At 31.6% G+C, this 13,660-nt stretch overlaps 1 protein-coding gene across 1 annotated transcript; it reads right to left on the bottom strand.

The window, feature by feature from the left end:
• Positions 1-11,086: 11,086 nt before the first annotated feature.
• Positions 11,087-11,929, bottom strand: LOC122269274 (degenerin unc-8-like). The gene has a single exon (XM_043041513.2). The coding sequence runs from the start codon at positions 11,927-11,929 to the stop codon at positions 11,087-11,089; it is 843 nt and encodes a 280-aa protein (XP_042897447.2).
• Positions 11,930-13,660: the final 1,731 nt, after the last annotated feature.

Raw genomic sequence — 13,660 nt, 5'->3', positions numbered from 1 at the left:
TTTAGAATCGGCTAGTATACTTAGTTGTCGCTAGTTTATTCTATACTATAAGAAAAGCTAATGCTATTATTAACATTTAATTGAACTAATATACTTTTATTTATATTACTTCCTTTTATTCTATTAATATGTTTTTATTAACTTTCTTCCGTGTCTATGAGTGTGGAATCTTGCAATCCAAGTTCCTTCCACTCTCCTGCTAGCTAGAATGCTCAAATCTATGTTGGAGATCATTTTATGATGACAATGCAAGTTTCAGTCGTTTCCTGACTACTAAAAGCAGAGTTAATCTCGATATTATCGCCAAAGGAAACTGGTTGCTACTAACAGAATTTATCGCCACATTACTGTCAAAGCGTTAGTTAAAATTTCCACTGAGTCGATTTTGGTTCAAAATTTCGACCTTTTTCCGATCAGCTTGTGTGATCAAATCTCAACTGGAGCCCTGTGCTTGCTGACAATACATCATTTTTTTATCATTTCCTGACCGCTTCGAGAAGAATATGTCACTAAATAGAATTTATCACCAATCGAAATTTTACTAGAGTGCTCAAATTTAAACTAAAAAAGATGAATAAAATAATTCTATTTAAACCATACTTAAAGAAAAAATTTAGGGAGCATCACTTTCTTGAACTTCTATCAACAACAGAAGTTCCTGTTACGCGTATTTAGATAATTAGCTGTGAAAAAAAAAACAGAATTATCTCTCTTTTTTTAATCTATTTAAAAAACGTAGTTTTGAAAATTTTTATTTTATTACATTTATCTATATCAATGCAATATAGAGTATTGTTTCTTATACATGCTACAGAAGTTTATCAAAAACTCCGTCTATTTACTAATTACATAATTTGTTTATAAAATGCTTTCAGGCAGAAATTAAGTGCTTTTTCAAAGAACAAACCTTCAGAATTTTCCTGAAAGCAATAATGGTTTGTTTACCTTTATTAAGTTAAACTAATTTCCTAATTTAATTGCAGAAAAGAAAAATAATTATAAGAAAACATTCATAATAGTTTATTAAAAGATGTTTCTGATATAAAAATGAATTTTATTGATTAAAACATTTCAATTAATTTTTTTACGCATAAAATCAATAGGGGAGCGAAATTTATTTTTGTCATTATTTTCATGAAAATAATTAAATAAGTTTTATTGATAAAACTTCCGTTCGTATATAAACAAAGTTTGCTTATAAACAAAGAAATTTAGAAAAAAAAAAGGAAATTGATTAAATAAAGTATTTGATCGGTTGCTAGGCAATTGGACTGCAAAAATAAAATTAAGGATAGAAGGCTCATTATTTCTTGCTACAATAGATAAATGACAGATTTTTTAAACCTTTTGAATATCAATCTCGTATCACTAAAATTAAAAAGCTGCACCCAATATGAATAATAATTCAGCCAAAAAATAATTGTCAATATACATTTCGAACGTTTTTTTTTTTTTCCTTCTGTATACCGTGCGATTGACTGTATAGTTGACTTTAAAAAATGTTAATATGTTCGTTACCTGTACCTATACCGTTTATTACTGTTATTATTGTTATTCTTCTTAATTTTTTTTTTATTTTATTCCAGTGGCTTGGCAAGAACGATAATATCTATGCCGTAAAAAGTTATAACTAGAGATGTGGTAACTTATGAAGAATTTTAAGCGAAAATTAGGCATTTAATAATGTTGTAGGAAGTTTTTACAATACTTTTATGGTTTTCAAACATTCTGAAATGACCAAATTATTTAAAACAAACTCGCCTTTTTAATATGCATGGCTTAGTCTGTCAGTCAGCAAGTTTATTTTAAGCACATATTTAGTTTATTTGAAAGTACTATACAGCTAAGGAGGGGTGTGGCAGTAAATCTCTGATTTAATCCTTAAAATAAAAACACGCATAAAAATAAGGCGTTAAAAATTAAAAACTGAAATTGAAATGTGATGTTAGACGCATTTTTCCGTTTACTGTACAAGCGGTTTCTCCGTGCTAGAAGGTTGATCTGCAGAAAAACTAGGTGACTAGGGCTCGTGATATCTGTCATCAAGCATTTTTTCTTATATCAACTGTTCTAAGCTACGATTTTTTGTTACCATCTGGATTAAAAGAAACTTTTCAAATTGCGAACAGTCGCTTTGAAGTGAAAATCGCTCGATTGTGTTGGTGAAAATAGTTCGATTTTATTAGTATGAAAGAGTTATTTGACTTGGAATTAATCTTTTCAAACTATGTATGAGCTTTATTTTCAAAAACTATTTCCACTTTAAGATTCATTAAGGTATGTCAGAGGTATTCTTCGCTATTTATCTTTATGAATAACTTGCTTTTATTTTCTCTCTGAATTAATGAGTTGACGAGAGAGAATGTTACTATCTTGCAAAAAGATTATGAAGCCATTTTCGTCTTGTTTTCTTTTCTGCTTGAAACTAATCGGATTCGTGAATTCAAAGAGCAAATGCATACGGAGAATGAACAGACTATTTATTGCAATGATTTATATCGTTCTTGTAGACTCTTTAGTTATGTTAATTGCAACAACAATTAGACTTCAATCAGATGTAAGACTAAATAGTGCTTTTATCTTTGGTTTAATTTTACAATTCTGGACGTGGTATACATTGCGCAGTAAAAGCGGTGATATTACCCTACTTTTAAAAAATATACTGAATTTAAATAAAGCAAATACAGCAGAAAATCTAAAGTACAAAGTAAATAAAAATTTTCTATTAGTAATATTATTGCATGGTGCGTATCTCATAATTTTAAACATGCATTTGGATGACAAAACATTACATGAATATAATTTATATCATACGTACCATTTCCATATTCACAATGAAATTTTGGCAAACATATGTTTCCTTATCAAGTTTTATGCTTATTACTCTGTACAGATCCTTATTTTAAGTGTATCGCTGCTTCTTTACTTAGTATGCTGTTATGGTATTTCGTTATCTTTAACACAATTTCTTTTGGACTTGAAAACGTCACTTATCGTTTGTGAACCGGTGCCTACAATAAATTGCACCAACGGTTACTTTTTTGATAGTCACATTCGCAAGTTGGCCGGTCAATATCTGCTAATTAATGAGTGCTTAGGAAAACTGCAGCGAACTTTTTCCTTGAGTTGTTGCCTGCAATGCACTATATATTTAACAACTCTTTTTGGAAGAATTGGCACCTTTTTTGTGAGAGTACCGTCATACTCCGTAATTTCCCAGTACATCAAGCAGTTTCTTATGCTTGAATATACCATTGATTTGATTCTGAATACAGTTTTTTTGTTTTCGATGTACCTTTTTGCGAGTGAAATTCCATTGAAAATGCGAAAAATTAGAGAGGATTTCTACGCCATTTATTACCGACTAAGGCTCTCTGATAAAGAGTCAAAGTTGAGTGGTTCTTTGCTTAAAGAACTTGTTGACAAACCTGAAGTTGTATTGTCAGGATCTTCAGTGTTTTTCTACACAAGAGGAAATCTGATTAAAGTTCTTGGTTCTTTTATTACATTTGGACTCATTATTGTAAGCATAGAAAATCAATAAGAAGTGAAGTGTTGCAATACAAGACAGCTATCTTACAAGAATGTGTTGTGCGCATTTCTTGTATGAATACAATCATATATTATTATCTCACGCTATTGCGCAGTCTCTTATGCTTGAATAGACCATTGATTTGATTTTGAATACAGCTTTTTTGTTTTCGATGTACCTTTTTGCGAGTGAAATTCCATTGAAAATGCGAAAAATTATAGAGGATTTTTACGCCATTTATTACCGACTAAGGCTCTTTGATAAAGAGTCAAAGTTGAGTGGTTCTTTGCTTAAAGAACTTATTGACAAACCTGAAGTTGTATTATCAGGATCTTCGGTGTTTTTCTACTCAAGAGGAAATCTGAGTAAAGTTCTTGGTTCTTTTATTACATTTGAACTCATTATTGCAAGCGTAGAAAATCAATAAGAAATGAAGTGCTGCAATACAAGACAGCTATCTTACAAGTATGTGTTGTGCACTTTTCTTGTAAGAATACCATCATATACTATTAATGCTCGCTATGGCGCTGTCTCTTATGCTGGAATAGACTATTGATTTGATTTCATTTGATTTTGAATAAAATTTTTCTGCTTTCAATTCTACTATAGAAATTCCGCTGAGAATGCGTAAAGCCAAAGACTATTTTTATGGTATTTATTGCAGACAAAGATTTTTTGAAAGAGTCAATGGTCAATTGTTCTTTGCTTAAATAATTTATTGATATAGTTGTATTGCGAGATTCCTCAATATTTTCTTCGCTGGAAGAAATTCGATTTAAGTTATGGGGGCAACTTTAATCAGCAAAATAAAACTGGATTGTAGCAAAAGCCCCTTTTGCTACAATCGGACTCATCATTGTAAACATGGAAAATCGATGAAAAATTAAATATTGGGATATAAAGCAACTATAATGTGTTGTGTATAGTGCGGGAAAAAAATAATGAATCACCCTGAATACGTTTTGATCTACAGATCGGATAATCACGTTCTTGGACTCGATGATTCCAGAACGTGACCTTAAATATGCTAATAGTCGTGCAGATGAAAGTTACGAAATCAGACACTAAAATATACTATCTCTGAATAAACATACATTTTTTTCGACAGATTAGTATTCATGACCCCCAAAATATTGGGGGTAACCACGATTTGGGATAAAATGTTTTCAATAAATGTTTATTATTTATTTATCATTTTATTTCCTAAGAAATGAAAAAAATTTGAATTGTAAGGATGCACATTTTTACATCATTTTAAAGAACGTAATTTTATATTGCAAAATGCGAAATTTAAGCGAAATCGGTCCAATAGTTCTTTAGAAATCGAATTTATAAAACGTCAAATATTTACTTATGTTTCATTTATTTTCATAATTTTGATAGAAATTATAAACAAAATGTAAACACTTTGTTAAACTGTGGATATATAACGCTTTTTGCTCAGTTTATTCTAGCTGGTCCGAATCTTTGATTTCAACCTTTACGGGAAAAGCTCTACCCACCGACTTGTGTTTATATGATTAACAAATTCATTTTTCAACTGAATGCTGGCATTAATCAAAATCTATTTTACAAAAATATTATTCCAGATACACAGGGTGCTCTATCCTAGCTGCCTTAATATATATTTTTGAAATTCATGTCAAAAATTAAGTAAGAAAAGGTATACCCATTTGGAGCCATAAATTGAAAATTTTAACATGTAAAAAATAAGAATGCTATCTAACCCTAACGAATGCTTTGAAAGAGCGAAAATCTCAAAACACTGTTCTTTCACAGGAATATACGGTTATCTTTGAAAAAGTGGAGTAAATGATGCAATAAAACGAAAAGAATTCATAACTTTGTTTCTTAAGTAGATTAGAAAGACGAAGGTAATTTTATTTTTGTCAGACATAATTGAAAAACAAAGAACGTCTTGCTTTCAAAAGAAATGCGGAGATTTTCATTGGTGAAGTTTAATAACGTAAATGATGCGCGTTATGTTTTTTGCTTTATGTCTGACAAAGAAACATTTTTTTTTTAAGTCTACTTGAGATAGATTTGATATTACTCTGTGATAAAAAAAATTAAATTCGTTTTATTTTCATTAATTTTAATCTTATCTATTGCATTTCAATAATTAAAATATTTAGTTATTTAAAATTATTAATGGCACGGGTTAACCTGGTTGGTGGGACGTTGGCATGTCCAAGCGGTCATGAGTTCGATCCTCTCCGACCGAAAACTCCCCGTGTAGTAAATAGTGCCTGGTGCATGTTAAATCTGTCGTGTCACAAAGTTCTCCATGTTCCCATAAAAAATCATAACTCTGGGGATACTGAATTGAAGATTGATCTTTCTCTGATTCAGGTCAAAATTTCGATCTGTGGATGAATGGGTTCGCCCTATGAAAGGGGGAATGCATGTGTGTGACTGAAGTCATATTCCTGGCCATAGATGGCGCCACTGAAAACAAAACCTTCACCAAGCAGGCTGGCTGGTATTGGCAAGTGGCATTAAAAACAACTATTATTGAAGAACAATAATTAATAATTTGTTGACGTTATTCACTGATCTATAAGTTACTAGACTTCGTAAATGATCGAATAAACCCCTCGAAATTTGCTGCTCAAAATAAGCCTAACGATATAGGGTGATTATATGGTTAGGCTTAGCTCTTACATTAAATGTCAATAGGTGTGAATGCCTTATCTTCTCCTCTACTGGTATGGAGTAAGAAAAAAGAAAGTTTATTGGTTTAAATTGAAAACATCATATACTAATATTTAAATGAAATATTTACGAAGAAATATTTCATTTAAGTGTGACACGATACACTAATATTTGATTGATTACATGATATTAAAATTATATTTTGAGAAAAAATTTTTACTGGATGATTGCTGCAGTTGAAAGTGATGAGACATAAAAGTTTGCCAGAAAGATGAAAGTAGCAAATTTGGACCATGCATTCTTTATAAGGTAAAAAGAAAGAAAAATGAAAAGTTTAATTTTGACATTTTCCAATTCTCGGGGTGATTGCCTCAACTGAAAGTCATGAAAAATAAAAGTTTACTTAAAAGAAAGAAGTTAGAAATTTCGATTGAGTGTTCCTTATCAGATAAAGGGAAAAACTAAAAAAGTTTTATTTTCATATTTTATTATCTGAGTAATCACCCCCATTAACAATAATTCGAAACTAAACTTTCCAACCAAATTAGACGCTTCAAACTCTAATCATTTATTCCGTATCCTAAGGATACATTTAAAAAAAAAATTATTGGATACATGATAATTATTATGGTAATTAGCGCAATTTTCTAATTGCGGTGATGCTAAATAACCCGTTTCATTTAATTGCCATCAAATGCTTGGCACAGCATTGCCGAGTCCGATTCTTTTACTATTAACCTGCGAAAAAGTGGTGTAATACAGCAAGTGGCGAAGGTTGTGTTGACGAACCAATTGACCGCCGATTTGTCCTAATGCAGTTAAAATACTAATGCCGAGAAATTAGGGCAATGCTGCCGAAGGCAGCAGGTACCTTCATAAAACCATGAAGCGTTGAATTAATGCAAATGTAAAACAATACGATTGTGGAACCGTGAAGTGGTGAGTTCGTACAGGCGAAACAGCTCGTCGCCGCAAGCTGCTAGTACCATATAACCGCATCAGTTCATCATTAACTTAAAAATTACAACTAATCAACTTCTCTTTTGAAATGCATTGTTTTTGTAGAATAAATAACAATGTTTAGTTACTTAATTACAAATTATTGTTTGCATTTTAATCACTAAAAATATTAAATTTTCTTCTTACACTTTTTAATTAAAGTTCAGATTTCTTTGAATTTTCTATTTCCTTTCAGCGTACTTAATCGTTACTTTTTTTTTCTTTCTGTATTTATTACTAGTACTTTCCTAAGTCAAAACTTTTTACTTATCACTTAACGATTTAAGTATTATCCATAAGTAATATAATTGAGTATACTTCAAGAAGAAGAAGAGCACTGACACCCACACATGTGACCTATGACGTCAGCGCCAGCTGATCGGTTATAAGCAAAATGGGGTGTTAAAGCTGAGCTAAGTTTCTCCATACAAGTTAGAAAGTTAATTAACTTGAAGTTAATTATATGCAGTGCCGTACGTATCACACATCAAATTTGTTGAAATGGAATTCTTTCTCGTCTACATCTTTTATTTAACTTAGACTTATTATTTATTTATGTAGTTTACTGTAACCATGATGTATTTTTGTTTTGTGTACCCGGAAACTTCGATGAATAATTAGTTCGTTATATTCCTCGTGGCTTCGTGCCTGTCTTTGTGTCAAACAAGAAAGATTTTGAGAGCGAATTGAAATCTTTGTGAAAGAATGTAAAATGTGTCATTTAAGGGAATTGATACTAGATGGGCTTGGCTTACTCGAAATAGAATCGAAAGAGCAATTATTAAAGTAAACAAATGCCACGTTTCAATCACCAATCAGGATCGAGATACCCACACTACGTCACTTGCAAGTATAGCATTGTGTTTTTGTAACTTATGAATATTAAAACTGCAATTTTAAAACCATACCTTGAACATTTTCCTGGTTGCGCTACTAATCACATTATCAAGGCTAAACTTTGCTTGTAACTCCAGTTAAGTTACTGTTTAATTTCAGTCTTGGAATAGCGTAGTTTTCAAGCTATTTTATTTCGTTTAACATTCTTAAAGGGAAAGATTTATCAAGCATATCCATAAGTTAGATTTTAATTTACCTTTATTATATTTTATTAACCTTTATATTTTAATAACCTTTATATTTTTATATATTTTAATAACCTTTTAGATTACATATTATTTCGACATCACATAGTGCATTATTTCTCATAACAAATACAGTTTTTTATATTATTTTGTTTTAAAATATAAAATAGCAATTAAACCCTTCCGGTTTCGAATTTGAATAAGTTGCAGAATTATTTTTTCGGCGGAAATCTTTTGGCTATTGCTTTTAGCACTGATTGAAAACCGTCTTCGGTATAATACCATATCCTTGTAACAATTCAACAGCATCTTTTCCACTCGCAGGCAGATCCCAAATACCCATAATTAAAGTATTTCACGGCATTCAATCTAACCAGTAAGCAAAATAATTTGTTTACGAAAAACCGCGTATAACACGTAGGGTTGCCCTAAGTAGGGTCGCCAAATTTGGCGATTTATGCGAATTTTGGCCTGGTTGCGTTAATACGTAAGTACCACTATATCTTTAGAGTTACCAAAAATGAAATGGAATTCAATTTAGAAGAAAAAAAGACGCACGTAAGTAGCTAGGATTCATTTAAAGTATTAAATTCTTGGTTTGTTGATAATTTTCGTTCAGTTTTGGTTAAACCCCGTTTCTGGTTACTATGATGTTCGTCGCTGTGTTTACTTTCGATGACTTTACTGTCGGATTACCGAAATTTTTGTTAAAAGTTATGGGATTTATTTTTGGTTTATTTTCATCTATAATGGTATATTTTCAAAAAACCAAATGGTAAGAGGAGCACTTGATTACCCCACAAGCTGTAAACTATTACCCCACATTCTATACTTTTTGAGTATTCGGTTTCGAAAGTTTCGGTCAATTAAATAAGCCTTACTGAATGTAAATAAGACGAGCCCTGAGTTATATGAATGGAGGCGACACTTGACACTTGACACGGACACTTGAAAATAAATTCATAAATTGTTTATTTTCGTCAATAGAGTCAACCTTGTTTATAACACGTGAGAGTGCCATGGTGGCTCAGGGGATAGAGAGTTCACCTCCCAATGAAGTGACCCAGATGCGAAATCCAGCCGTAGCTCATTAAAAAGAATTTTGCCCTCGGCTCGCACCGACCACAGTGGCAATGCTAACGTAAAATATCCTCAGTGGTAGGATCATAGGTTGGAATCTCCTTAGCACTAAGCAGATCGTGAGAGGTTTTTGTAGTTTTACTCACCATGTAACGCAAATGTGGGTACGTACTTATCAAAAAGTCCTCTGTGAATGCTAGTTTGTCCCAATGCTTGATGCCCAGTTATTCCATTGTCTTCTGGGTTGAGTTCAAAATTGCGAGGCTTCGGAGTTGAACAATAGTAGTCGTAAACTCAGAATTGGGTCGGTTATTCAACGCCGGTTATAAAATAGAAATAAAATATAATTAGTGAGATCAGGGCCGGGATAGCCTGGTCGGTAGGGCGCTGGGCCCATATCCAAGAGGTCGTGGGTTCGATCCTCGCCGGCCGAAGACTCCCCGTGTAGTAAATGGTGACTGATGCACGTTAAATCTGTCGAGTCTCAAAGTCCTCCATGTTCCCACAACAAATCAATACCTCTGGGGGTACTGATCCAGGAGTTTCCTTGTCTTCTGGATTGGTTCAAAATTACAAGGCTACGGAGTTGAACGTAAGTAGTCGTAAACCCATGAAATTGGGTCGGCTGTTCAACGACGGTTATAAAATAAAATAAAATTAGTGAGATCGTTATGATTATTGTACTAATTTAAGAGATTAACGAGAGAAAAAAAAAAGCTGAAAATTCATGGTTATAAAAAATTCCTATAAAATGGAATTCACATTAGTTAAAGAAATTAATTGTTAAAAGGAACATAATTTTTCAGTTAATCAGAATAAATGTTGGGGGGGAAAAGAATGAAGAGTAAATATTATAGGAGAAATATAAAATTTCTAGCACACACATTAAAAAAATTAAGTATATGATATTTTGATGAGATTTATTGCAGTTATTTTAAATTTGTTGGTTTTTGTCAATTTTGTCAATTTAGATGGCACGAGTAAATTCAGCTATTTTATATATTTATTTACGTATTATTATATTTATTCAAATAAAAAAATTTGAGAAATTTAAGAAAAAAACGAAAAACAGTTGAATTTACTGTATTTTTACTGTCAACTTCATCGCTTGCACTGGCGAAATGGTGGATTTGTCATTTGATAGAAATAACTGTACTATTCAAACCTCTTTAGTGTTAATAATGGACTTTAGATAGTATAAGCATACAATATACTATTATAAAAAATTATTTGTAAGAATATGTTTCGATTTCAATTACCCTAACGTTAATCGCAGAAAAATGCAAAGTTTGATATAAGTGCTCGTTATTTTTTTTTTTCTTTTTTTTTCGTATACTATACTATGATTCTTCAAAAAAGCCACTGAACAGATTAATTAGAAAGAGAGAGAGAGAGAGAGAATAATCGTTTTAACATGTAATATTTAAGTTACAAAACACTTTCTTATTTACCACATATTACGAATATCGTGTATCGCAATATCCATTTTCTCTAAATCTGTTGGAAAAAAGACCACCCTAGTGCAAAAGGTGAGTAAAAAAGCACTTTCTCTGGTAAAATTTGTGTTTATTCTAATAAATCGGCAAAACATTTTTCATTTGTTTATTTTTTAAAGCTAGATATATTTTTATTCGACTGGTAGTCAGAGGTCGTATTATATCTCATTAAGAATTATTTTCAATAACCAATAAGATGATTTGTGGTTACATTCAAAGACTCAATCAAAATATGCGAAACATTATTTACTGATATAATAAAAAGCAGATGCGCAAACGTTTCCAACTAATTCAAAAATTGTTGCAATTGACAATCCTAACCATAAATTGAGATTGCCGCCAACGTGTGCGAAAAATTCAAATTCCGAAAAAGTAGCTTTCTGCGAATAAATGGTGTGATCAAGCGTTGCATAATGTATTTTCAATTTTATGCGAGATTTTGTAGCAGAGGCATCTTTCCTTTTTCGATAATATAAATTTGGAGAATAATTTGAATAAGAGACGTTGTGTTCAGATCCGTCACCGAAAATAATCTTCATATTCCACACATCGTATTCATAAGTGCATTCTGGCTCTAGTGGACCAAGGTGACTTTTCCGATAGCTTACATTCAATGGCAATAAAGATGAAGAAATTAGTAAATCATAAAATGTACTAATGCAAGGCAGTGGACATTCGCAAATTGAGTTCTTATCACTCAACGAGTCTAACATTCTACGTAAGCACTTCATATCTATTTCACTCTTTAAGTCACAAATCCGCTTACCTTCATGCGGCAAAAGAGGATCAACACAACAGCACATGGATAAACTATGAAGATGCATGCACGACAGCATACAATCATACTGACTCTTTTCCATTGCATCATCTTTTTCAGTATCATACTCTCTACAGCCATCTCTGTAAGGTTTGGGTAACCTCTTGTGGGAAACCCTAGTTACAGCTACATCGGTTTCGAACTCAGGACTCACATTTATTCCATTTTCTTCTGGATGTGGAAGTTCATTTTGGTTATGCACAACTAGACGTATACCAGAAGCTTTAGTTACAGATAAATATTGTTGTTCCTCGATGTTTAATTCCATTTCTAGTTCTTTGGCTGGTTCTATTTCGTTTCCACTCTTGTTTTGGCTTGATTGTCCTCTAAAAGTGTAACAGTTTCCAAACTGGAGGCTTTGGTAATAAGTAAAATCCTTCTCACTACACGGATTTGATTGAAAAGTGCATTCTGTGAAAAAATCGTGGAATAAATGACCGTAACATTTTCTGCTGTGTGCATCTAATTCTGCATAGTCTCAAGGGCGGCGCCAGTAGGGGGTCAGGGGGGGCTGGAGCACCCCCGTCGGGCATGGCCAGCCCCCCCATCGGGAAAAATTTAAAGTCTCGTCGGGAAAATAGTCTGGTCACATTTTTTTTTCTAAAAAATGTCAAAAATTCATTTACAAATGCCTAATAAAAATTTTTGTAGTTGACTTTTTATTTATTTATTTTTAAGAATTAGTAACAAAATTTAGTAAAATATATTGTAAATTCTATGTAATTGTAGTTTCACTGCACTACTCCTAACTTTGCTCATACATTGTTAAACTAGAGTCCGGATGCGATTAGACATGGTTGAAATTGAAGACTTTTCGAAGACCCATACCATGAAGACCCATAGTAGAAATCCTTTCCCCTCAAACACATCTTGATTTTCTTGGAAACTTATCTTTCAAACTGCTATTCTTTTTTCTCGAGAACTGAGGAGGGGATAGATAATCACCCCTCTTTACTGGGAGAATAACTGACAAAAGCCTGAGGGACAGAGAGAGAGAGAGGCAGGTCCTCTTTACAAATTCTTTTTTATGTAACATGTTTATTAATGGTTTATGGGATCACATAATTGCTTTGTGAAATTTTCAAGCAAAATGAAAGTAAAAGAATAAAATAAAAAAAATTCAGTTTTAATTTTTTCATTTTTTTAATACTTTTAAATGAGGAAAATCATTTACTTATTCGGATTCAAGGTTTATATTTTAATCAAAGCATTAAATAAGCAGTCGGAAAAAAAAGAAAAACAAACATTAACAAAATATTTGTAATTTATTTTAATTGTTTTTGGCAGATTTAATTTATTATTTTTTTTTATCATTTTCTTAGTAGTAAAAAGATTGTTGATTGATTCAGAGAAACAATTAAACTGTCCGTATTCAATATCTTAAAATATATATTAATCAACATAATAGATTCTCATTGACTTATTTTATATACAGTGTATGAAATGGAAAAAGGCAACACCTTGATTAACTTTTGATTTAATCGTATATTCACGTATAAAGAATAAAGAGTCAATACCATATTTTTACGAAAAAGAGCACTAAAACGCATTTTGTTCAGGATAAACATGCAAGTTTGTCAAAAGTTTAGTTTTAGGTTTTTAATTTTCAAAATGCGGAAACAGCCGCAATCTGGAAGATGATAGTGTCCAAAGTTATGGCAAAAAGAGAGATGGAAAGTTTGGGTCCTTTAATTTTAACTTCATGCTTCGATTATTGCGCATTATCTCGAGAACTTCTTGAGTGTATTGAAAAATGTATACATTAAATTACAAAAAAAAAAAGAAAAAAAAATTATGGACAAATTTTTAAGCAAAAATAATTTTAAATAATTATTTGTTATTTTTTACTAGTTTATTAAATAATAATAAAATATATTGAATTGCATGTTCTACATATTTTTACATCCTTTTAATTTCAAAACACAAACTTTCAGAGCAATCGATCGATTAGTTTCTGAGTTCAAATTTTAAAAACGTCGGTTTGTTTAAATTTCATTTA

The sequence above is a fragment of the Parasteatoda tepidariorum genome, chromosome 1 (assembly GCF_982258835.1).
Source record: "Parasteatoda tepidariorum strain Cologne lab strain chromosome 1, Ptep-v5.0, whole genome shotgun sequence".
Lineage (NCBI taxonomy): Eukaryota > Metazoa > Arthropoda > Arachnida > Araneae > Theridiidae > Parasteatoda > Parasteatoda tepidariorum.
Note: the sequence above shows the minus strand (reverse complement) of the source record. Positions and strands in the feature narration are given on the sequence as shown.